The sequence below is a fragment of the Micrasema longulum genome, unplaced genomic scaffold (assembly GCF_059751315.1).
Source record: "Micrasema longulum isolate JH-2025_06_02 unplaced genomic scaffold, ASM5975131v1 h1tg000109l, whole genome shotgun sequence".
Classification (NCBI taxonomy): Eukaryota; Metazoa; Arthropoda; class Insecta; order Trichoptera; family Brachycentridae; genus Micrasema; species Micrasema longulum.
In genome coordinates this window covers 1016945-1043990 of record NW_028277315.1, presented here as the reverse complement: position 1 = coordinate 1043990, position 27046 = coordinate 1016945, and the positions used below count along the sequence as shown (strand labels likewise).

Here is a 27046-nt window from a genome sequence, read left to right as displayed (position 1 = left end):
GTTGATACTCGTATCTGAGCTGCCTTGCAGAGCCTAAACCAGCGCAACTTTCATTTTGACGTTTTTGAGTTATTTGATTGATCGATTCGTAATCGGCATTTATTTAGCTATTAGTGTATTCAACTCTTTTTTCCCTACGACAACTTAAAGGTTGTAAATTAAATACCTTCCCATGTAGTAACATCCAGATTTAAGTCCGTGGAATAAATTAAGGATCGCGTATAACAACTCATACAGACAATTATTCGGATTGCCTAGGTACTGCAGTGCCTCTGAAATGTTTACAGCTGGACGAATAAACACCTTCGCTGCCCTGCTTCGCCAAAGAGCCTGGAGCCTATGGGAACGCCTAAAAAACTCTAATAACGAAATTCTCCATGCCACTGCAGAGTGGATCCAATCGCCGTTGTTCGAGCGATGGCGCGATATGTTAAGACCTTCATAAGTGCTGCAATATAAAATTTTATTTTATGTTTTCATTTATGTTTATCGTTATATTTATGTTTTTTGTTATGTTTTTGTTTATATTTATGTTCATGTTTATATGGTAGAATTGGCTCTGCACTTTATAGCCATTTTACTGGAATAAAAATTTAAAAAAATGAATTAAATACAACTGAAATACTACTTCTACTACTACCATCACGCCATTTTCCCGTAGGGGTAGGCAGAGAGAATAGACCGCCACTCACGTCTATCCTGGCATACATTCCTAGCTTGTTTCAAATTTATACATCTTGTCATACATGCCCTTCGGTTCTGTCTGCTTTTGACATGATCAGACTTAAGATTTTAGTTTATCTGATCATGCCACGTCTCCTTGGTCGTCCTCGTCTCACGTTGTCGTTCATTTTCGCCATATACACTTGTTTTACCATTCTTTCGTCGTCCATTCGTTCTACATAACCAAACCATCTCAGAGACCCTTTTTTAATCTTATAAATTATACTTGACTCAGATTTACACTCTCGCCTGATTTTATCACTGGTAACCCTGTCATACGTTCGTTTAAGAGGTCGCATTTCAACCGCGTTCACTCGGCTTTCATACTTCCTCTGCCAGTTCCGTGTTTCACTTCCATACATTAGTGTTGGGACTAAAACTCCGTTATGCACTGCCCATTTAGCTTCTATTAACATATTTTTATCAGCAATTAATATACTTAGTGCGCCGTTCATTTTGCTGCCCGCATTCACTCCCCTTTTAACATATTTTTCTACCCTTCCATCTCTTGAAAACATGCTTCCCAGATACACAAATTCTTCTACTTGTTCAAATACGTTTTTTAATAAACATTTTTATTTCATTATGTTGAATATTTTTACTAGCCATGTGTTTTTTTTTTGATTTGCATTAAAATTTGATAAATGAACTATATTTTAATTCAAACTTCTTATACTTAAAATAAGTATCTGCTTCCAGTTTTCTCCAAAAACCAACTGAAACGCAGTACACCTTGTTTTATTTATATTTACGCCCAATGGGCATTTTTAAGAGTATATATATGCATAGAAAATTATTATAAAGGAAAGTAGAAAGACGCAATGGTATATAGTAGAATTTGTGGGAGTGAAAGCGGGAGAGAGGTGTTTATAATTGAATTTAATTCAGTGATCGTTTGAAAGAAGACAACTTGTTATCAAAGAAATAAAGACTGGGAGTTTTTATGGCAGATCTAAGAACTCTGGGCATAGAGGAATGAAAACCATGAAATACTGCATTTTAGACTGCATCAAGCCCTTTTTTACTACTTCTAATTTTCATTTTTTTCATTTCATTTCGTTTTTTGCACCACGACAGGCCAGGAGGCCCAATTACAGTGGTGAATTATATTACAGAACAACCAGGCTTGAGAAAAATCATATTTTAATTTTTGTGTTCTCACCGGGAATCGAACCCGGAACCTTCCGTGCGTGAGTCAAGCGTCTTGACCACTACACCACGGAGGCCGCTAATGTATTATGGTCAATGAAATACAATCGAGAATGTTTTTATTTTACTTATAAGTAGCATAAAAAGTATTTTTCAATTCATAATTTTAAATCGTCCTTATTAAAAGGTTCGTTGCATTGGCCGCGCCCCTAAAATACGTCACGATTCGGCTAAATTTTTATCATTATTTGGAACCGTTTAAATTTAAATAGAACATCGTTACGAATATTGACGTCACAATCGTCAAAGATAAACATGTTGCGTTTTTACAAAAATATTTTTTTACAACTTCATTTTAAAAATTATGCATGAAAACATTTCTCCACAATATCCATTTTGATTTTGAAAAAATATTTTTAAAAAATGAATCCAATTCACAAGTTTTTTGATATTTCTCTTTTACTAAAAGTCACTAAAAGTATATTTTTATTACAGTATCAAGTTTTAATAATGCATTTTTAAAAAGGTTGGGCAACTTTTTGTCTGCATTTACTGATGCGAATTGTTTTTTTTTTTAAACTTTTTGTCACACTAGTCGACAAAAGACACAAGACTTGATATCTCTCTTATTTTTTAAAATTATGAATTCGTATTTTTTGTAATCTTCAAATGGACATTTTCACACCCGATTATTATTATTATTTAAATCTTAAAGTAGGGCACACATATCATACATATTGTTGTGTGTTCTAATAATAACATTGCAAATATATTTAATTTATAAATTGTTTATCACATATGTCTTTACCATTATTTTAAATTTTGATATGTTTTTTTCTTCATAAATATTTTTTTCCATTTCGTAATACTTTTTAATTGCTTTAAATAAAATTGAATTTTGTGACTTTGCCTTTTTCCTAAATGGAAGTCTAATTTTGTTCTTTTCTCTAGTATTGTGATCGTGTTCATGCTGGTTCCGATCAATTTTTTTCCAAAATTCTGTTTTTTTATTAGAGTTTATAATTTTATGAACAAATATCATTGTATTGTAAAATATTCTTTGTTTATATGTTAATAATTTCATTTCATTTACCATCGACTTAGAAAGTGAAATTTGTAAAACTATGCTAAATGTTAATACAAAAACTATTTACCCTTACTACGCGAAGAATGAATGTCCGCTAATTCAGCAACACATCTATACATTTACCTTATACAAGAGAGAGCACGAAGACTTGTTATAAGTCATAACAAGGAGACAGAGACGCTATTCTGCGGCGGGTGTTGTCTAAAACAGATTCAGTTCAGTCGGTTGATGACAGTGATGGGGGACGCACGTGCGTAACATGAGCGGCGTATTTGTGATGTTTAATTTATTTTGCTATAACAGGGCTAAATTGTATGTTTATTCGCATTAATTATGAAAAATAGTTATTATTAAACAGAGTGTCTCCATGTTATTTTTGTTTTCAAATATCTGAACTTTAGAATGTTCCGTCGTTTACTAGCGGTAACACGATGTTACATCACCGCGCACAAAGGAATTATTTACCACAGTCGTTTAAGAGTTAATGTTTTCACGCTTTTACACGCTTTTTCTCAAAATTAATCGTCCTCATCACCCTAATATTATTTCTATAGAGAAGGTGGCCTAGTGGTAATGTTACGGCTTCCTCTTCTCTCAATCTCGTTTCGCATATTCCAAGGATATCTTATTTGATATCTTTAATTTCATGCTCCAGTCTTATTTGGTCTTCTTTCGATTTTAACGTTCTTCTATACCATGTCTATAACACAAAAAAGTAGCCAGAAATAAAAATGCACGCAACGATCCATAGAAAGACAGATGCTCGGTGTATGTCTAAGAGACAAAATAAGAAATGAAGAAATAAGGCGCCGAACCGGAGTCGTGGATATCATGGATCGTGCAGCGAAATTGAAATGGCAGTGGGCAGGACACTTGGCGAGGCAAAATGATGGCAGGTGGACACCCAGAATAATAAAGTGGAGACCGTGGGCAAACAAAAGAAGAGTTGGAAGGCCACAGAAAAGATAGGTCGACGACATTGCCTCTATTGCCGGTAAAACGTGGATGATGAAAGCGGGCGATAGGAAGGAATGGAGACGTTTGGAAGAAGGCTTTATCCAGCAGTGGAGAGAATAAGGCTGCAGAAGAAGAAGAAGAAGATCATCCTAATGACGAAATTTAATCAATGTCATTGCGATTTTCTTGTTTGAAAAGTTTTTTGCGTTTTTCTCGAAGGTGGATTTTTCGAGTTACGGCGGTTTAGGGATTGCACGGCTGTGCGGCATGACGTCTATAAAGCGAATATGTATCGAATAGTGGTTGGTAATAACTAGGGACCAGCAAATGGAATATCAAGGGATTAAGTTGATTCCGAGAAATCCTTTTCTTTATATTAAATTATCCGTTTTATGTTCGTCGGTACACGAAAATCTCGAGTGGGACTGAAAGCCAAGCCCAGTTGAAATTTGTGACTTTTCACGCGATAAAAACAAATGTCCGTGGCTTGGATCTATGGCCAATGTCGTTAGTTAAAATATTATTATTTTTTTTGAAAATTTATTTATTAACCCTTGCGGATTATTACATTCATTTCACAAAAATATATTTTCTTAAAAATTATGCTGTGTTGTTGATAATAATATTTTTTACATCATTTGAAAAGTTTGTTCGAGTCTTTTGTTTAGTTTTGTCTGGTAGTTTATTGTATAATTTCAGTCCTCGGTTTATTAGTCTCGACTGTCCTTGTCTTGTTTTAGAAAGTTTTATATGATATTTTTCTGATATTCTCGTATTATGTCCATGTTAACTACAATTTTTTACAAGTTTTAATTACATTAGTGGCTAATTTATGGATAAAATTTAATAATTCTAGTTGAAAGAGTTCAGTTATATTTAATTGCTTAGTTTGTTTAAAAAGTTCTCTAGTTGCTGTTAGATAGAGAAGGTCATATACCAACCATAATATTTTATTTTGTTGTCTTTGTAGTCTGTTTATGTCATTTTGATATCCTGTTCCCCACAGTAGTTGCATATAACATATTTTAGTTTTTCATAGACTTCTATAAGATTTTTTTCTGTTTTTGGAACAAAATTTTCCATGTATATTTTTTACGGGAGAGTAATTAATTAATCATTTGATATCTATGAAAACAAATATTAACTCTTTTTTTTCTTATATAATAGTTGCTTGTGTTTTGCCTTGTTTATTATATACAAGGCTTATATTAACTGCAAAAGCAATGTTCCTTCTAATTTCTCTGACTATAGTGTGAGGATCTGGTGGAATAATCGGCTGTGGCCTTATTAAGGAACTTCTCCGCATTTGCTTTAAGAAGAGGAAACTGCAGAAAACTCATTCAGGAGAAGCCGGACTATTGACAGGCATCAACAGACCTTTCGTTCCACTTTGAGAGCGTTCGGCATTTTGTGTCCTATTTTTATTTATTTCATCAATCACCTTTTTTTAGCATGTATGGATATTACCTCATTCGATTAGTCCTCATGACTTATTACTTTTACGATATATTCTAGGTCTTCATTTATTTATTTAACTTTGTACATAATGTTATTTGTACATTGGCGGTCTTATTGCCAAATGGCAATTTCTTCCAACCAACCAATAAAATAATAGTTTTATTTTTATAATTCAAATTACAGGACATATTCAATTAAAAAGCTTAAGATATATAAAAATAAAAATAAACGTATTTGTTTATAAATTACCTTAAATCAAAACTATTACTAAATGGGAAAAAGGAAAAATGAGGAAAAAGGAAAGGAGGAGAGATTAAAGAAGAGAAAGAACTTCGTTGGCTGGTTTGAGTGGCCACTGTACACGCTGTGTAACACTCACCATTCTGCCTTGTTTTAACATCCACATTTCCTCAATTCTTCCATCTGTTGACTTTTGTGAAGTAAAATAACTGAACCTTTTATCTTGTGGATGAGACATATTCGGCCGAACCAATGTACCTTCTGCAACGCCTGAAAACATTTTCCTAATTTTCTAAATTTTTTCCTTCCCTGAAACTCCCTAGGGAGGAAATGCAGCTAGTCTGAAAACATTTGGACATACTCAAAACATTGTTGAAATATTTCATGTTGAACCTTCCAGAAATCGAACCCAGGAAATCAGGCATGATAGGCGAATACACTAAATACTGCCCTACGACGCGTACTTGACTCGATTGAGTGGAGAAACACTTTTTGAAATAAATCTTTCATGTCAACCACTTCGGGAATCGAACCCGAGACCTTTTGTATGGTAGGCAAAAAACTATTATTTGTCAGGGTATCAAATTAAACTGTTTCTAAAATAACAAATTAGAACAGCGTGGCTCGTTGTAAGTGACAATTTAACATTTCCTTACTGTCCTAAAAACACCCGCGCGTTACGGAGCTGTGTAGTCACTACACATTAAAAACATAAGAGATTCAAAAAGGGAAAAATGGAATATTTATAGAGAATGGCTTTAATTAACCATAATTTAATTCAAAGATGATAATATTTCAAATCTAACTGCTGAAAACATGCAAAAACCATTGGGTATCGCCAACGACTCGCGCGAAACGTGCACCCGCGCCAACTTCCCGAAAGCTACTAAGTATCTAGTACTGGACTACGTGACTGACTTGGCGACGGGCGTAAATTCTTTACTCTTTTTTTCATACGCAACAATGCGAATCAGTGGTATAATGTGAGTATAATTTATCCCCGATTTCCGATAAAATGCTTTTTTGTGCTTAATAAGTACTTATTATTTAAACGAAATAGATATATTTACCAAAAATATTAAATTTATCAAAACTGCCATAGGTAATAAATTGTCTTTGTCCGCATCCTCCTCTCCGTTGCTCTCTATCCCTGAACATATATAAGTTTTATAGTGAGAAGATCTTTTAATATAATTATGTATCCCCGTACTGCGGGCCAACTGTTTGTGACACCTGATTTTTATAATCCGAATCATTTCTATTAAACTTATATGTTATTCTTATTTATATATTATGTAGGTGCATATAATATGCATTTGTGCGTTCGTTTTGAATCAACGTTCGCGTATTGTCAATCCTTATTTTATTGTTGTCATTATTTCGTATTTACTGCATTTTGTGATTACCTACTGTATTGTATAGGACTCGTCCCACATTATTCATTCGATGTGTATCAGTTAAATTTAAAAAATAAAATGCTTTTTTTTTCTTCAGAATACGGTTTTGAAATTTAACATACTTAAAAAAAATAAATAAAAAAAAACAATTTATATCATTTCGTCATTTGAATTTTAACAAAAAGGTTTCTAACTTTTTACTAAGCTCTTTATTGTACCATTTTTAATATAATTTACAAGTTTTAAGCAAATATATTATTTTCATACTTACGCACCCATACAAACGCACCCTCTCCCTCTTTCATTCCCACACGCACATGTATCCTCTCCCTCATTCATTCACGCATACACACATTCACATACACATGAATACAAACGTCACACAAATACAATTACTAAACTTCTTTTCTTATATATTATGTGTCATTATATTTACAGTGGATTTTTTTAATTGGCTTTAGTATTTTTAAGATTTTTCTAATTATTTTGTTTATGTAATAGCTGTAAAAATCCCAAATAAAATGAAATAAAATAAAATGAAATAAAATAAAATAAAATAACAAATTATTTAAGTCGATACGTAAATGTGTAATAAAGGAATACTGAAAATCAAAACCCAATATTTATTATAGTTATTAGACGCAATGTGTACTACCTGCACATCACTGGAGGGTTAATCAACAATTGCTGGTACTAGAATTTTTACTTTCGCGTCTTTAAACTGTTTTTTAGAAACAGTTTTACAAAAGAACTTAATTTGTGAAACGGTTATTATTACTGTAACTGCTACTTTATATAAATAACCGAAACTCCCATCTCTACAGCACGAGGCAGACAACGCGAAGATAAAACTTTAAACGTTCAAAGCCTTTTTCTCAAAACATTGCCACGGTGACTCGGTTCAAGCCAATTCTACTATGACGATATTATTTCTAAATATCATTATTACTATCGCGTATTGTCAAACCTTATTTTATTGCTGTCATTATTTTGTATTTACTGCATTTTGTGGTTACCTACCGTACTCGTATTGTATGGGGCTCGTCGCACATTATTCATTCGATGTGTATCAGTTAAATTTTAATGTTGAGATCCGTACATAATGTAAGCCTGAGATAAGCATTATCGACAAAATCCAGAAAGGAGCTCTGCGTCGGTTTGTACATTTAAAGCGAAAGGACAGCGAAAGAACGGCTAAAAATATTTACGACGTGAATGTTGATAGATGCAGAAATAGAGGAAGACCGAGAAAGACATGGCATGAACCCAATCCAACAAATACTTAAAGATGAATATATTAAAAGTCGGAATAATCGGCGCAAATGCATGTATGAATGTAGAGCAAGCGAGATCTGTATGCAAAGATTGAGTGATGTGGCGTTCTATCATATCTGCTTACTCTTGCGGGGAAACGGCGTGATTGTTTGTGTGTTTCAAAAACAGAATTTAAAATAAAGTATTAAAACAAATTTCTGGTATCTCAACAAGCGTAACTTTTGAAATTAATTTATTCTTCATTTTATACAAATACGAACTTGATGACACACTTATACTATATAAACGTGCGTATAATAAATATTAATTGGTAGGTAGGTAAATCTGGAAAAAATATACATACTTTACCTACCCTATTATTATTTTAAGTAATAATTAATTTTATTCGTAATGTACCAGTAGGTACTGGTAGTAACCAGAACTATATACCCTGCTTATTTATAAAGATACCATTATAACTGTTATTTTTTTTCCTGACGAAGTTAGTTGGATTATTTTAACGATGTTTTGAGTTATCTTTGAAGGGAGATACTTATTGTACCACAAGCCAAGCGATAAAATATTAAATGCTTTATATTATATAAAATAAAATAAAGCACGCTTTTCAATAGATTAGTTAATGTTAACAAAACATTTCTTTATTTATAGTTATATATTTATAACTAGTTACCTCTAAATAAACTTTCTAAAACAAGACAAGGACAATCAAGACTAATGAACCAGGGACTGAAATTATATAATAAACTACCAGACAAAACTAAACAAAAGACTCAGACAAACTTTTCAAAAGATGTAAAAAATATTATCTTGAACAACAGAGTATAAATGAAAAATATATATATTATTTTATGTAATATGAATGTAATAATCCGTAAGGGTTTATAAATAAATTTTCAAATAAAAAATAAATAAATAAATAAAATAAAATGCTTTTTTTTCAGAATACGGTTTTGAAATTAAAAATACAATTTATATTATTTCTTGATTTGAATTTTAACAAAAAGGTTTCTAACTTTTTACTCAGCTCTTTATTGTACCATTTTTAATACAATTACAAGTTTTAAACAATTATTTTTTTATACTTACGCACCCTCTCCCTCATTCATTCCCACAAGCACATGTATCCTCTCCCTCGTTCATTCACGCATACACACATTCACATACACACGAATACAAACTTCACACAAATACAATTACCAAACTTCTTTTCTTATATATTATGTGTCATTATATTTACAGTGGATTTTTTTAATTGGCTTTAGCATTGTTAAGATTTTTCTACTTATTTTGTTTGTGTAATGGCTGTAAAAATCCCAAATAAAATAAAATAAATTCCTTTAAGGGAAACATGTCCACTGGGTATAGGAAGCCGAACAATAATTCATTATGAGTTAGTACTGCCGTCCTACACAATTTATTTATAGCCCATATATTTTTCTTACACATTTCCTCCCCTACTCCGAACAGAGGAAGAAAATATAAATCTGTCTCATTTTTATCTTATCTAAACCTTACTCTTTTAAATCAATCTTTCCTTCCTTTCTTGCTCTTTTATTTCATTCCATTTTTTTCTATTTTAAGAACACCTCGCCCGCTTTCTCAATTTTCTTAATGCATTTATGTATTTTTAAGTTAATTCACGAAATCTTAAGAACAATTTATTATAAACTTAGAATAAATCGCTTATTGTACAAAAATAATTTATAAAGGAAATATTTTTTCAAACTCATATATTTTCTTGTATTTCAGTTTCAGTGCTGCAGAGCAGCGTTTATTTTATAATTAAAAAATACATAAAAGAATTTGTTACCCACTAAGTCTAAAGACTTTTCGGTGGGAAACATTTATTTTTTTATTTTTTTATGACATGTTTAAATTACATTTATTTTATTTGTATTTTACAGATTTATTTATAAACAGGCACTATAAAGTTTCAAGAAGATATTTCTTCAGTTCTTTTTTTTTCATTTGAAGATTTTTCATGTTGATGATGGTTTGTGGGAGATCATTGAACAATCTTGGAACAACGCAATTTAATGTTCGCTCTCCGAAGTAATTTGTAATTCGGGGAACAGACAGGGAGCCCTTAGTTTTTAATCTAGTGTTGTGAGTGTTATTTAAAAAATAAATTTATATTTTATTATTTGTATAAACATGTTTATTCTGATCTTCCGGCTGTTAATTTTCATATGTTATTCATTGTTTTTATAAATGTAAATAATATTATTAAGTCAGTATAAATATAATCTTCACCAACAAGCTACCAAAATTGGCTTGGTGGGATTTTAGTTTTAGTAAAAATAAAACAAGTAATTTTTTTTTTTTAAATTGTAAAAATGTATAATTATGCTATTAAATGAAAAAATAAAAAAATAATAAAAAAATACTTTAAAAATAAACCCATCATCAAAGGGTACATTGTTTTATTATTCTTCTTAACAGTTATTACTACGATATTGCCGGCGCTACGACGATATTTTCTGCCCTCTTGGCCTCCCTACGTAGCACATATTTTGACGATATTATATTACTTGAATTTGGGAGTACACAATATGACATACAAGCGCTGGTTAATTGTACAAAGTTGGCGAGCTTTGTTTGCTTAACTCCTTTATTATATTTGCCGGGAATGTTATACCTGTTTGTCGCGCAATTTCGCTTTGCAAATATTTGCACACTCTAATTGCCTTAATACGAAATCCCGGGGTACACAATACTCCCATAAACTATAAAGGTGTCTTTAAACGAAAAAACGGATTGAAATTTCACGACAAAAGCTTCTAAAATAATGTCTAAAAAAAAAAAGAAATTCTTTAAAAAAAATTCCTTAAAAAAATTATTTAAAAAAAGTTCTTTAAACCCTGTCACATCCGAAACCACGATGATCAGTATGGGCAAGAAGACACATTGGCACATTAAAATAGTTTTTTAGAACGAAAAAAAATTTTAAAAATCAAAAATAAAAAAAGCCAATGGTTGCTTACTTCTGCAGGGACGAAACAAGGTAGGGGAAGAGGGGAGTCTGACACTGCGCCGCGCTCTTCTCACTTCTCCCCTGCAGAAGTAAGCAACCATGTGTTTTTTTAAATATTTTATTCAAAAAAGTTTTCTTTGTTCTAAATATTTTTTTAAATATGCTAATATGTCTTTTTGCCCGTACTGATCATTGTGGTTTCGAATATGACAGGGTTTAAAGAACACCTGTATAGTTTATATAAATCAACCATATTTAATAATTTCAATGATGGCGAACGGTAATTTACATTTGTTATATTGTCATCATCAATCCCTTTCCGCACTTAACGGTGCATAGGGCACTGCAGTGGTACACCAATCGCAGCGTATCTTGATCATTTTTGTTACGCGGAGGTAAGATGATCAGTCTTACGCTTAAGGTACCAGTCCAGGAACTATGAAATATTCTGGTGTGAAAACACCCTTTAAAATAAAAAGTCAACAGATGGAAGAGTTGAGTAAATGTGGATTATCAAACATGGGCAGAATGGAGAATGTTACACAGTGTAACGTGGCCACGTAAACCGGACAATGACAGGTCATAAGCCCTGTAAATGCCTAGACTTCCATATTCTCTTCTCAAAAATGTTTTGTAGGGATTGGCAGAGAGGATAGAACGCCATATCACTCTGTCTTTGCATACAGACCTCGCATACTATACATTTATACATCTTCTCACGCACGCCGATTATTTCTACTCTTGACATGTCCATCTTCAAGTATTTAATGGACTTGATCGTGCCGAGTCTTTCTCGGTCTTCCTCGTTTTCTGCATCCATCAACATTCGCATCGTAGATCCTTTTAGCCTTTCTTTCGCTGTCCATTCGATCTACATGTCCATTCCAACGCAGCACCCCTTTCTCGATTCTGTCGATAATGCGTGTCTCAGCCTTACACAGCTCACAGATCTCGACATTTGTGCACATATCATACATCGTTTTACCACACATTCGCCTGAGGGATTGCATTTCAACAGCATTTAACCTACTTTCATAATTATTTTTCCAATTCCGTTCTTCGCCCCCATACATTAGAGTTGGCACAAGAACTCCATTGTGATTTCAAAATCAATATGGATATTGTGGAAAATTGATCAAAAATACGCAATACGAAAACGCGCCATGATTGATCGTGGCAGTCGTGACGTCAAGATTCATGTTCGTCTACAATTTGTATAGGTTTTCTTACTATTTGTGTAGGCCGCGTGCCGTGGGCCGTTGCCTCGTTGTTTTTACAAAGGATTTTGACGTTGTGAATTATATATTCTTTGTGCATCTGGGTACTGTACAATATTTATGACCTTTTCTTCCAGATATAATACACAAGAAAACAGTCATAATATCGCTAATATATGTAAATAAACGCGGATGAAATAATATACGATGGTATTTTTATACAAAGTACGCACTGGAATATAAAAACGTTAAAATTTAATGCCAATCGTGACGTAAACAAGTAAAACTACTACAATATTTGAGTTTGTCCAAATGTTCGTAGACAAAAGACTGGATTTCACCCCCTCGGGAGTCATTGATTAAAAAATTACAACAGGGATGGAGAATACCTTAAATAAGGGAATATGGAAGTCTAGGCATTTACAAGGCTTATGACCTGTCATTAGCTGGTTTAAGTGGCCACTTTACACACTGTGTATCATTCTCCATTTTGCCTATGTTTGAACATCCATATTTCTTCAATTCTTCCATTTGTTGACTTTAGTGAAGTTAAAAAGCTGAAATCTTTATTGTTGTGAAGAGATTCATCCGACTGAATTATTTCACATACTAGGCAACGCCTGAAAACAATTTTTCAAGGACCAGTTGGTTTCATTACAATATTTGAGTTTGTCCAATTGTTCGTAGACAAAAGACTGGATTTCACCCCCTCGGCAGTTATTTAGATTAACAAATTACAACAGGGATGGAAAATACCTTAAATAAGGGAATATGGAAGTCTAGGCATCTACAAGGCTTATAACCTGTCATTGGCTGGTTTAAGTAGCCACTTTACAAACTGTGAAACATTCACCATTCTGCCCATATTTGAACATCTATATTCATTCAATTCTTCCATCAACAATGTTTGAGAATGTCCAAATGCTTGCAGACTGGCTGGATTTCCACCCTAGGGAGATATTCATATTTAAATTTATTTCAACAGAGAGGGAAAACATTTTTGAGAAGGGAATATTAATGTTAACAGCTCCCCAGGGAGTTGATTCCAGTCCTTGTCTACAAAAATTTGGACAAACTCAAAATATTGTTGAAAGTTTTTTATCTTTATATATTTTTATAATTCGTCTGTACATGTGATGTCACCATACTCCCCTTAAACGGCTTAACCGATTTACGTGCGGTTTTCAGACAAATATAGATCTTAGCGCTGTGCGTGTTCGTAGATATTAAAATCTTCAATTGAATATGTAAAAAAGAAGTAAGGAGCAAAAACGTTTTATTCATCGAGTTACCAGGATTTTATTCGAGGAGAATGCATTTGCAAAAAAAAAGAAAGATTTTGTTTTTTTGTGTAAATAAAAAGTTTGTTTTTGAATGTTTACAAACAGGATTTGTTTTTTGTGGATCTCAATCATATTCTTTCCTTAAATTCCTTATAATTTCTACCCATTTATTGATTTTTATTGGATTTTTGGTAACAATAAAATAATATTAAATTCAACGCATTTTTAAAAATCGTATTACTACATAAGTACACCCCTTTGTTGGTGAGACAACCGGAGTTTGACGTTTGCAAAAAGAATGTCATATTTGAAAAAATATTTACTTTATGTTTTGGAATTCAACCATAAACAAGTACCTACTTAAATTCAATATTTTTTCAATAATTACAATTTTTAGTTTTGGAATTTAATCACAAACAAGTATCTAGGTACTTACTTATCAATGAAAATGTCTTTGGCCAACGTTCGGGCAGGACAACGTCTGTCGGGTCCGCTAGTATTAAATAAATTTAAAGTAAAAAGGAACATTTTTGTCTTAAGACCCTTTAACTAATGGATTATTTTTCTACTTTAAAGGTTCCAACACTTGAAGGAAATCATAAGGACTGAGAGGGCAAGGGAATTGCAACAGCAAAGGGCAGCAGAGGAGCTGGCGGCAAGAGCGGCCGCCCTCAAGGAAATTGCTGGAGGACAAAGGTAGGTGGTCATTTGTGTAAATAATCCACCTTTTATTTTCTAAAATTAATTTGTGAAAGCGGAAATTAATTCTCCAAACTGACAATGTGAGCTTTTAGATGCAGACAATAATTTAGAAATATACTCGGACCAGAGAAAATCAACATGTAAAAACACTGACAGGTTTATTGTCAAATAAAAAATAATAAATTTAAATAGGGGCTAGATTTCTTATTGCCTATGCGCTCTGTAGCTGCAAGATGTGCTGTAATCTAGCTCCGATATATCATTAATATATTGCAACAGAGACGAAGAAGATTTAAGAAAAGGTAATATAGAAATCTAGGCATCTACAGGGCTTATAACCTGTCAATTTTAATTATTTTTTTATTTGACACTTTACATACATAAACAATATATATACATAAAAGGGCGGGCATATTGCCTTAAGGCGATTTCATCCTACCTACCCAAACCTTTCAATTCGAGAAAATTATAGATTCATGGACATATTGAATCTTATAATTTTATACTAAAATTAAAAACAAGGATTAACAAAATAAAAATATATTTTCCAAAAATTACACTATACTATGAAGAGAGGAGAGGGGATGGGAAGGAAAGAAGAAGGATAAAGGAACAATTTAAATATTTAGATAGTGACATTTCAAATTAAAAATAATATAAATAAATAATATTTGGACAAACTCAAAATATTGTTGAAAAATCTACCTGGTCCATTAAGAAGTATAGAAATTGAAGAAATAACATTTTCAGGCGTACCCTAGATTTTTAATTTTCAGGCGTTTGTCCAAATTTAAAGAAAAAAAAAATTGGACAAACTCAAAATATTGTTGATAAATCTACCTGGTCCATGAAGAAGTAAAGAAATTTAAGAACTAACATTTTCAGGCGTTGCCTAGTATTCAGGTGAAATAATTCAATTAGATGAATCTCACCCGCATAAATAAAGGTTTCAGCTCTTTAACTTCACGAACATCAACAGATGAAAGAATTGTAGGTATAAAGATGTTTAAATATGGGCAAAATGGTGAATGTTACCCAGTGTGTAAAGTAAAGTAAAGGTCATGAGCCCTGTAGATGCCTAGACTTCTATATTACCTTGTCTTAAATGTTCTTCGTCTCTGTTGTAATATGTTAATATAAACAGCTCCCTAGCGAGTTGAATCCAGTCCTTGTCTACAAAAATTATGACAAACTCAAAATATTGCCTATATTGCATAATTGGAGACGAGGAACAAGAATCCCAACTGTCCATGCGCTCCGTAGCTGCAAGACGTGCTGGGATATTTATTCATTGATCAACGCTCAATATACAATAATAAGTTTGTAATATAATCGGTACTTAAAACTAGACTAAAAATGATCTCAAACTTATAATTATCATTATACGAAATTTGACAAAAATAAATTAATATTACACAAAAATAGAATTTGGAAAACTATAAATAAAATTTTTGTACATATTTACCATTGCAAATATGTACAAACTTACTAATTACGAATGAAATTAGTTTGACAGCGGTCATTCTAATCAAGCTATATTTTAATGACTATAGGCAAAGACAAAAAACAATACTTCTGCTACCAAAGAAAAAACAAATTACGGACAGCGCCCTTGAGGTGATTTTCACACAAACGACGCTATCCAAATTATCCAAATATATATTTATATATACTGGTGTTGAGTTCTCTTTCTTGTTGGCGATCAGCTTTCACTGATATCAAAATCTAAGTCCTCATAAATCCGCTCATTCACCCACACAACTGCTCTCTCGCTCACGTACTAATTCGCCAACTCACTCAAACTTTCCGGTACCCACTCTCTCCTCTTCAACATATTTCTATCGAAATTCATTTCAATATCAAAGGTGTCTTTTAAAATATGATCCCGCTTTGTCATTTTTCATTTAAATTGAGTTACGGATTCTTTAACCTCAATTTCGAATAAGGTCAATTTTCATAATTTTCTCATTTCCCGCCCACCCGATATCCATAGATCCAATATTCCGAGCTGGGGAGAGCTGAAATTGCCATGTGGATAAAATGGCAATTATCAAGTATAAATTTGGAAAGAGACTGGGCGTAGGTACTTGAGGAAATTTAGGTCAAACGTTTTCATTATTAAAAATGTATCAATTATAAGTACATATGGACGCATATTGTAATTAAATTGTTCAGATTTGTGGTATTAAAACAGAGATGAAAAATATTTTAGGGGAGGAATACGGAAGTTAAGGCATTTACAGGGCTTATAAGATGTCATCGGCTGAGTAAAGCAGCCATTTCACAGACTGCAATATGTTTGAAAATCCACATTTTATTTTAAATTATTTAAGCATTAATAAAAATTCATTAAAAATAAGTTAATATGTAGAAATTAAAGAATTGTAAGGAAAATAATCAATTTAGTATCCATTAAAAATAATTGTTATTTGTAAACGTTTAAATACAAACTTTTTTAATGTACACAAAAAAACAACTCCAACTAAATTTTAAATATATGCATTTTAGTCGAATGCAACCTTGGAAAATCAATGAAAAACACAAATATGCTTCCAACTTTTTTTCCGCTCAACATATTGAAGATGTTATTATTTTTAAACCTTGAGGACGTAAATTGGGAAATTTTGCAAAAAACCGCACGTAAATATGTCAAGCCATTTTTAAGTTTTTGCGAGACTAATGACTGCGATTTATTTTTATATATTTAGATTATCAACGCTATGATTTTTTTAAATTTTGTATTTCTGAAGGGTGTTCTTTAAACTTTGTCACATCCAAAACCACGATGATCAGTATGAGCAAGAAGACATATTGGCACATTAAAATAAATTATTAGAACGAATAAAATTAAAAAAAATAAAATATTAAAAAAAACAAATGGTTGCTAACTTCAGGAGTGAAACGAGGAGGGGGAGAGGGGGGGTCTGACACACCGTTAACCACGCGGCCGCGCCCCCCCTAGCTTCTCTCCTGCAGAAGAAAGCAACCATTCGATATTTTCAATATTTTACTTTTACAAATTTTCTTCGTTCTAAATATTTTTTTCAATATGCCAATATGTCTTTTTGCTCATACTGATTATCGTGGTTTCGGATGTGACAGGGTTTAATGAACACCCTGTGTAATAATGTATGGATAATTTATATAGCGCCATTTTTGTGAAAATCACCTCAAGGGCGCTGTACAATAAATAAATATCCCAACACGTCTTGCAGCTACAGAGCGCATGGACGGTTGGGATTCTAGTTCCTCGTCTCCAATTATGATATATATGAGCTAGATAACAGAACGCCTTGCAGCTACAGAGCGCATGGACAATAAGAAATTTAGCCCCTATTTACGTTTTTTTATTTTTTTTTATTTGACAATGAAGTTTAGAGTTTAAGTGATATTTTAAAAACGAAATATAAATCGAATTCGTAAAGTTGGAAGTCAGATAACAACAAGTCTTGCAGCTACTGAGCGCATGGACGGTTGAAATTCTAGACCCCATTTACTAAATTTAGATATTTGATAGTTGATAACATTTACATAATATGATACAAATAATATGATAGCTAACATCACAAAAAGTCTTGCAGCTTCAAAACGCATCGACAAATGGAATTTCAACAACATAAGAATGATTTCAAAAAGTTATTAATAAAAAATATTTTAAAAAACGCAATAATAATACATTGAGCAAAGAACTAGTAAGTATGGCAACTAAGTGAACGTCAGAAGTTCTCTTCCGCTTATTCTCGATCAACTGATCGATCAACCGATCAGAACTCTGCACATTGGTCTATTGACGGCAAGCCAACCGGAAATCTTCTATAACTCTCTTATCATTGGTTTATTCATAAGAGCTAGTAGCATCGTTCAAAGTATTCCATTTTTTTAAATTTAAACAGGCCTGAAGTTCCTCATTGCAACCCAGGAGGCGAACTAAATTGTATTTTTATTGACGTGCTTTTTAACAAAGAGAGTAGGTAGAGAACAGTGCAGGTAGCGATGCGGCAGGCCGGTAGTAATTCCCATTTGATAGCCATAAAGTCGACAAAGCGGAAAAAAGGAAAATATGAAATATGGCGCTTCAAAGGTAGAACAGACTTTTGCGCCGCGGACAAAAGAGCGGGAAAAGTACTTCCCTTTTTGAAAATCCCGCCTTTATGGACGTGACGCTTTGTAAATGGCGCTTTCAAACATTTGACACTTCATTTTAATCTAATGGCTTTAATAAATTTTGTTTTATCTGATTATAGTTTAAAATCACGTTAGAAATTACAATAAAAGTGGGATATTTTCAGATATTTCTATTGAACGAATAATTTTATGCATTTTTAAATTTCTTACGAGGTAACCCGGCAATGCTTTGCTCTTGCTAGATTTGAGTATATATTCGTATGTAGATTTGGTAAAAAGCAATACAATGTAATTGCTCCAAAAATATTTAATGATTTATTGCCAAATATAAAACACTCAAAATGTAAAACAATTTTTTTAATAAAAATAACTGCACATATAAATAGTGTAGCGAGAGATTTTTTTAAAAAATATATGTAAATCAATAAACGTAGTACTTTATATAATTGGTACACATATTATTAATATTTTTATGTATTTTATTGCTTTAAATTTGTTTTGTTATATATTATACTATATTATTTATATTTAAGTAACATGTATTCTTGGCACATATATATATACTTTATATTTGTATAATAACAGGCGTATTTGTATAATGTACAGGCGCCGTGGCGCAGTTGGTTAGACGGCTATCTGTGAAACTGGCGTCGCGGGTTCGATTCCCGCCAGTTGCAAGAAAAAAATCCAAGAACGATTTTTTTCTCAATTGGTCTGCGTGTTGTGGTGTATTTTTCATTACCTTCTTCCATATCCCCTCTATTTCACCTGCTGACAAGCCTCAAAATAGAGGCTTAGCGGGTTATTCCTATTAAAAAAAAAAAAAAATGATTTTTAATTTCTTACATTTGATTAGCTAGGCATTTATAATTAAGTAGTTTAAGTGTTTCTTTTTTATGTTATTGTTTTATTAGTATAGGACTACTTACGCTCTAAAGATAAAAAAAATCTCCATCTTAGAACAGCGTGTGCCATGTTAGATAGAAACTATCATAAACAGAGAACACTCCGTTTTCATTTTACATTCATTGGTTTTATATAGATTCCCTGTTATTAAGTATGTATATTATTTTTTTGCAATAAATTTATAAATAAATAAAAATAAATAGATAAAATAACACAATCCAAAATTTGATATTAATTATTGTATTTACTCCTTTAGGGTTAATAGTCCATAATCGATGACACAGACGTGCTAAAATGTTTCACGTGAAATAGTGTAATGACCGAAAAAAGCAATGTCATCATTTTCTGTAGAATCCAATATCACATTCAATGCAACTCTATCAGTATTGGACATGAAATCGGGATCATCGTTCCGCAGTACATTTACATCGTCCCTACTATGAAGAAATGAACCGCAAAAGAAAGCCGTCTATAAAGAGACCTCAGGGCGTGGCAACGCCAGTCAGTCAGCCTAACACGTTCAGTTAGTCAGTCAGTCCAGCCTGACGACGTCACACAGTTCCAGCATGTAGTTCAAATGCAGTCTCTTCAACTCATCATCGCTGTAACACTCGCGCGACATAATTCATTATTTATTCGCCATGTAATAAATACGCATTAAACAGCAACCTCGTGTCTTCTCTGTCAATCTTTAACTAGGGTAGGAGCTCCAACCCTCAACAACTTAAATCCTACATTTAAAATCAGTTTTTTTTGTGTGTTTCTGTTTACATACATTCTGAGGACAGTGAATTTTGATAAATAGGTATTCGAACATTGTGTTCCTGTCACTGTCTTGCATATGCCTCCCTGATACTGTGCGAAAAAGACAACTGCATGTCAGACCTTTTCTTAAAATAGACAAAATCGACGTTTCGTTGTCACGTTTTCTGCATCTCAGAACTGAACCGATTTTGTTTTTTTTTTTTTATATAGTGTATCAGAATAAAATTTTCTTTACCGACACGTTTTGCATTTTCCGTAACGATGATCCATATAATGATATGATTCATGACGATGAGCCATAAAAATTTAAATGGTTAGGAACGAAGTTGAAAATAAACATGAATTCTGACGTATAAGGGGCGTGGCCAATGTAATGAACGTTTTTGCGGGAATTAAAAATTACAAATTAAAAATACTTATTATGCTACTTATAAGTAGCAAGTCGGGTCTCGTGGTGTAATAGTCTGCGCGTTTGCCTACCATGGAAGAGGTCTCGGGTTCGATTCCCGACATGGTTGATATGAAATATTATTTTAAAGGGTGTTTTTACACTAAAATATTTCATAGTCCCTGGACTGGTACCTAAAACGTAAGGCTGATCATCTTAACTTCACGTAACATAAATGATCAAGATACGCTGCGATTGGTGTACCAATGCACTGCCCTATGCACTGGTGCGGAAAGGGAATGGTGATGATTTTGACTCTTGCAAACGACACAACATGGCATAGTTGAATTTAAATCGGCAGTTGCGTGCTAAGCGACGTATACAGAGTAACTAATAGCCAAAACGTAAAACTACTAAATTTAGGTGATACCGTGTGTGTTGGATTTGTTCCGACGTTTCGGCTACCATTGCAGGAACCATCTTCAGAGTAAACTGAGTGTTTTTGTAGAAAAAAGTGTGTGTTTTACTACTAGCAATTCGTACCGTGTCGCAGTCGGCAGTAGGGATATTTCTATTCATTTTTGTAGTATGCAGTACACGGAACCACGTTGAGTTTAATTTCAGCCCGTCGTCTTTGTTTATGTTATTTGGGTGTCTGTGTATTTCAAAATTTATGCAAAACTCGGTTCAAATGCGAAAAAATGTCCGTTGTCGATAAAGTGTTCCGCTATTGCAGATTTGTCAGGATGCCCAAGTTTACACGCTCTTTTGTGTTCGTCAACCCTTTTCTTTGCTGTGCGCCCTGTTTGTCCTATGTACACTTTATCACATCCTTGGCAACTTAGTTTATAAACAGCTTCCGTTTTCAGGGGATTCTTATCTTTTGGGCTCAATAAATGGTTCTTTATTTTTCCTACAGTCCCAAACGTTGTTCTAATATTATGTTTCTTCAGCACTTTAGCTATCCTGTCAGTAACATTCTGTACATATGGTAGGTATGCAGTTTTTCTTGTAATATCTTCTTCCTTGTTTTTGCTTGCGATTTAATAATGTTGTCAATTTGCTTCTTCTCATATCCATTACGCTCCAACGCATCTGTAATTTCGTTGACCTCTTCTTCCTTTTCGGAACCTGCGCATATTCGCGTCGCTCTTGTTAACAATGTATTTATTAATCCTCGTTTTTGGGCTAGATGATGATGCAAATCAGCGTGTAGGTATCGGTTCGTATGGGTCGGTTTTCTATACACCGTATGTCCGAGACTGCCGTTTGATTTTCTTTTTTTAAAAGAAACATATTGATAACAACAATATTTTGAGTTTGTCCAAATTTTTGTAGACAAAGACTGGATTCAACTCCCCGGAAAGCTGTTTATATTAACATATTACAACAGAGATGAAGAACATTTAAGAAAAGGTAATATAGAAGTCTAGCTTCCCGGGGAGTTGAATCCAGTCTTCGTCTACAAAAATTTGAACAAACTCAAAATATTGTTGATAAATTACCTGGTCCATGAAGAAGTATAGGAATTGAAAAAATAACATTTTCATGCGTTGCCTAGTATGTAGGTGAAATAATTCAATTAGATGAATCTCCCTCGCATAAATAAAGGTTTCAGCTCTTTAACTTCACAAACATCAACAGGTGAAAGAATTGAAGGAATAAAGATGTTCAAATATAGGCAGAACGGTGAATGTTACACAGTGTGTAAAGTGGCCACTTAAACCAGCCATCGACATGTCATAAGCCCTGTAGATGCTTAGACTTCTATATTACCTTTTCTTAAATGTTCTTCATCCCTGTTGTAATATGTTAATATTGATAACAGTGACCGTGAAAACCTTCGCACCTGTAAAACTACTCATTTGTGATTAGTTTAGTCGGAGTCAGTTTGATGCGCGTATGCGGTTTCCCGACTATTCTAATTCTATGCCACAGACAAAGCAATTTTAGGACAATATTTGAGTTTGTCCAAATGTTCGTAGACAAAAGACTGGATTTTACCCCCTCGGGAGTCATTAAGATTAACAAGTTACAACAAGGATGAAGAATACCTTAAATAAGAGAATATGGAAGTCTAGGCACTTGCAGGGCTTATGGTCTGTCATTTTCTGGTTTAAGTGGCCATTTTACACACTGTGTAACATTCACCATTTTGCCTATGTTTGAACATCCATATTTCTTCAATTCTTCCATCTGTTGATTTTAGTGAAGTAAAAGAGCTGAAACCTTTATTGTTGTGAAGAGATTTATCTGGCTGAATTATTTCACATACTAGGCAACGCACGAAAACAATTTTCCAATTTTTAAACTTCTTCTTGGACCAGTTGGTTCCATTACAAAATTTGAGTTTTTCCAAATGTTCGTAGACAAAAGACTGGATTTCACCCCCTCGGGAGTCATTAAGATTAACAAATTACAACAGGGATGGAGAATACCTTAAATAAGGGAATATGGAAGTCTAGACATTTACAGGGCTTATGACCTGTCGTTTGCTGGTTTAAGTGGCCACTTTACACACTGTGTAATATTCACCATTTTGTCTATCATAGCCATAGACAGGTCATAAGCCCTGTAAATGCCTAGACTTCCATATTCCCTTATTAAGGGTATTCTCCATCCTTGTTGAAATTTAAGGAATTGAACGAATTAGTTTCGGGTGTTTGACAGGTAATATGCTTTTAATTAAGTAGCAAAAAATAATATTTTTACTGGACAGTATTTCAGACCCTTATTACTTTAAAAATGTAAAAAAAACTGTATATTACCCTATTCAAATGTAAATCCCATTAGACACACAAAGTGTATACCAGAGTTTGGGTACATTTCGTTTTAATCGCATTTGAAAAAGGTTTGAATTGCCTCTAAATTCGAGGACGTACGAGTAGTAGCCGTTGTTCTATGATTTTCGAATTACCCGCGCGGCTGGCTGTAGGCGTACGGGCCATCTCCCCTGCAATCTTCTGATATGCGCCCACTTCACGTCGATCCAGTTTTATGGCGGGTAAATTGGATGCCCCTGATTGGCCGGCAGCTGCCTGTCAAGCTGTTCCTGACGGCTAGATGCTGACCGAAATCGCTAGGTACACACCAGTGATTAAATATTTGGAGAGAAAACCTATTAACGCGTACACAGCATAAAAAATTGCTAATTTTAACATTATTTTAAAAAATACAAGCGATCTTTTTCTAACCGATAAAATCCTCCGTCAGAAAGTATTAATCGTGCGTAGTTTGTCCATAGATTTAAAAAAAAACAAATGCTTTCCTAAAAATTTAACCTATAAACAATCAGCCTCTATTGTTTTCAATATAATAAAATCAGCCATTCAATTCATTCAATTTATTTAATTATTTATTTTGTAAACGTTTATGTACATTACAAAATAATTTAATGCATACATAAAACGAAAAAAATTAATTCTAAAATTTAAATATACAAAAATGGTAAAATAAAAATACCCAGCAATTATAGAGAAATAATGCTTTTCTCTCTGAACTTTTTTTCACTAATATGAAAGATGTCAATATCAGAAGAGATACGGTTGAGTAAAGACATTGCTCTTCCTACTGGCATTACCATCGGCAGGTTGGTTCTGCAAGCAGGAAGATAAAACATAAGTAAAACATAAGATACAACATAAGCCATAAGTAAACTTATTTTTTAAGTAACTACAAAAAATATTTTTTAGTTAGTTTGTTTGTTAACGATGCTCGTTAATTAATAACATTTTCGACAAGCCAACAAACGACCTTTTGCTTGGGCAGTTATGTGCAAACTAAAGTAAAATTCACTGCGCTCCATCTTATTCTGAATTAAGGATCTTTACTGCTTAAGTCTGTTTATTTGTTAAAGGCGGTCGTTCAGTACTAAATTCACAAGTCCGCGCGTGCGCCAATTGAGATCTTTAAAAGCTGTGTGGAAGCGGTTCTAACAAATTAATGCATGCTTTTTGTTTCGTGACTGTTTTATAACAAATTAAGCACTGAAATCGCTTGATACGGTGGTATTATAATATTAAACAATTGAATGTAAGTCTGCTGAATTAATGACATCAAATTGCTTTTTAGTTTATTTTAAAGCACTTATTCGAATTCGAATATGGGAACATATTTTATCTATGTACCTAGTGCCAATAGACTGCTTCCCCAATTAACGACAACTCCCATTCCAAACAGGATGTGATATAAAATGATCACACCAAAATATTTTTTAATTCTTCAACAGTGTCAATGAATCCTTTTCAACTGTTTGAACATCATCATTATTTTACCTTCCGCATTAAGTAATATTTAGTCAACAATATCTTGAGGTATCCAAATGTTTGTAGACAAGAATTAAATTTTACCCACTGGGAAGTTATTGAGAAAAACATTCTGTAACAGAGATAAAGAAGATTTTGGGGAAGAAAATAGTATCCAATTTAGGGTTCCGCAAGGAAGTGTCATGGGACCAGTTCTTTTCCTTGGATATATTAACTCGTTGTGTGATCTGAGTAACGGTTGAAAAACTTTATCATTTGCCAACGTCACGGTTTTGTTGTTTGAAGCTTGGGATTAGAACTCTGTATTCAAAAAAGCAAATTGTGGGTGAGAGTGGTTAAAGGCTGACTAGAAAAGAATCTACTTAACCTGATTGTGGGTAAAACCAAATATATCACGACCAGTATAGGTAGCAGGTCATCACCCGAATCTCATTTTAATCTGGAAATAAAATCTGATTGTTTGTGCCAGCCTTTAAAACCAGTTGATTGCATTAAATATTGGGGAATATTTACTTGCCGAAATCTACGATTGGAGGTACAGTTCCAAATTGCTGGTTTCCAGATTAAAAAAATTGTGTCTGCGGCTTGTATTCTGCTCATTTGGGAACATCTTGGATATTGGCACTCTCAGAACTGTGTATTTTGCTCTTTTCCAGTCAGTAACCTATGGTATAGTGGGCTGGGGAGGTTACACAGCATCTATCGTGAACCCTGTAATGTACAAAAATTAAAACTTAGAGTGATTCTTCGATGTCCCCCAACTTTCAACTTTCCCGACTGAGACATTGTTTCAGTACATAAAGGTACTGAACATTAGACATTTTTTTTAGAATAGTCATTGGCACATTTTTGGGTTTGCGGTTACAAAAGGAGATCCCAGCAGGATGCTCAAACAAGGTTTCCAATAATGTTAATTATTTAATACCAAAAACACGTAAGACTTCCGCTCAGAGAAATTTCTTAGTGTGGGTCAAGAGAGTTTAATGTCTTATGGATGTTCTCCAAAACGAAAGCCATTTTCAGAGGGGTGTACAAGTTTGGGTTTTGACTAAGGGAAGAGACCATTGCAGAAGACTGCTGCGAGACATTGCATAGATTTATATATAGTACTATAAGGGGTGTTTTCCAGATGTTTATTAAATACATGTTTTTGTTATATTTTTTATTTCTTGTATTCTTTAATAATATGCATGCTTCCACTTTCTTTTATGTTGTATCCCAACTCAACATAGGGTTTTTGGCCTCATAGAAAGGGGGATACGTTATCAATATGTATTTTTATATTTATAAATAATAAATAAATAAAAACAGCCTATGACAGATCACAAGCCTTGTAAATAATAATAATAATAATAATAATAATGTTATTTTTTGGTATGTGTATTTTTGTACATACACAAATCTGGATTTCTCCCGAGGGGGGAGTAGGTATATATTAAAAAAAATATATATATATATATACCTACTCCCCTTCGGGAGAAATCCAGATTTGTGTATGTACAAAAATACACATACCAAAAAATAATGTTGTGTAATAAGATCTGGTCAAAATATAAGTATAAATAAATTGCAGAATCATCTGCAGGCGATTACTAGTACTTAATTTAACTCGGAAGAGTCTTAAATACATAAAATAAAGTAATATGCTAATTAAAAATACTTAATTTCAATATCAATACATAGATGGTGCTCCAACACGCTAGTGAATGGTTTCTCATTTAATAAGATATATACAAGAATCAAAATGGTACCTGTGTCGATATTCGCTAATAAGCGGAATGGGGAATGTTGTAAAAACGTAAAGTGGCCACTCAACCCAGCCAATGACAGGTCATAAGCCCTGTAAACGCTCGAATATCGATAATCCTGAATTTGAAAAAAATTCTACCTCATCTCTGTAGGAATATTGATAAAAAAAAAATTAATAATAATGGTTTATGAATAAAATTTACAATGATTTTATCTACTACATACACACTTAGGTAATAGATTTTTCTGGATTATGTCTAGTCTGCCGAACTAGGTACAACCTGTTTTAGGGCAGACATTTTTATGCAAAAATAAACAATAACATGACCACCTACTAGTTAATTAATTATAAAGTTATACAATAGATATACCATTTATTATTTTAG

The 27046-nt window shown here is 33.1% G+C and overlaps 1 protein-coding gene across 1 annotated transcript in view; it reads left to right on the top strand.

Moving 5' to 3' along the window:
• Positions 1-27046, top strand: part of LOC148284575 (uncharacterized) — a 107165-nt gene that overhangs the window by 20856 nt on the left and 59263 nt on the right. The window contains exon 5 of the mRNA XM_088238007.1: positions 14337-14456. Coding sequence (XP_088094133.1) covers positions 14337-14456 — 120 coding nt within the window. The remainder of the gene's footprint in view (positions 1-14336; positions 14457-27046) is intronic.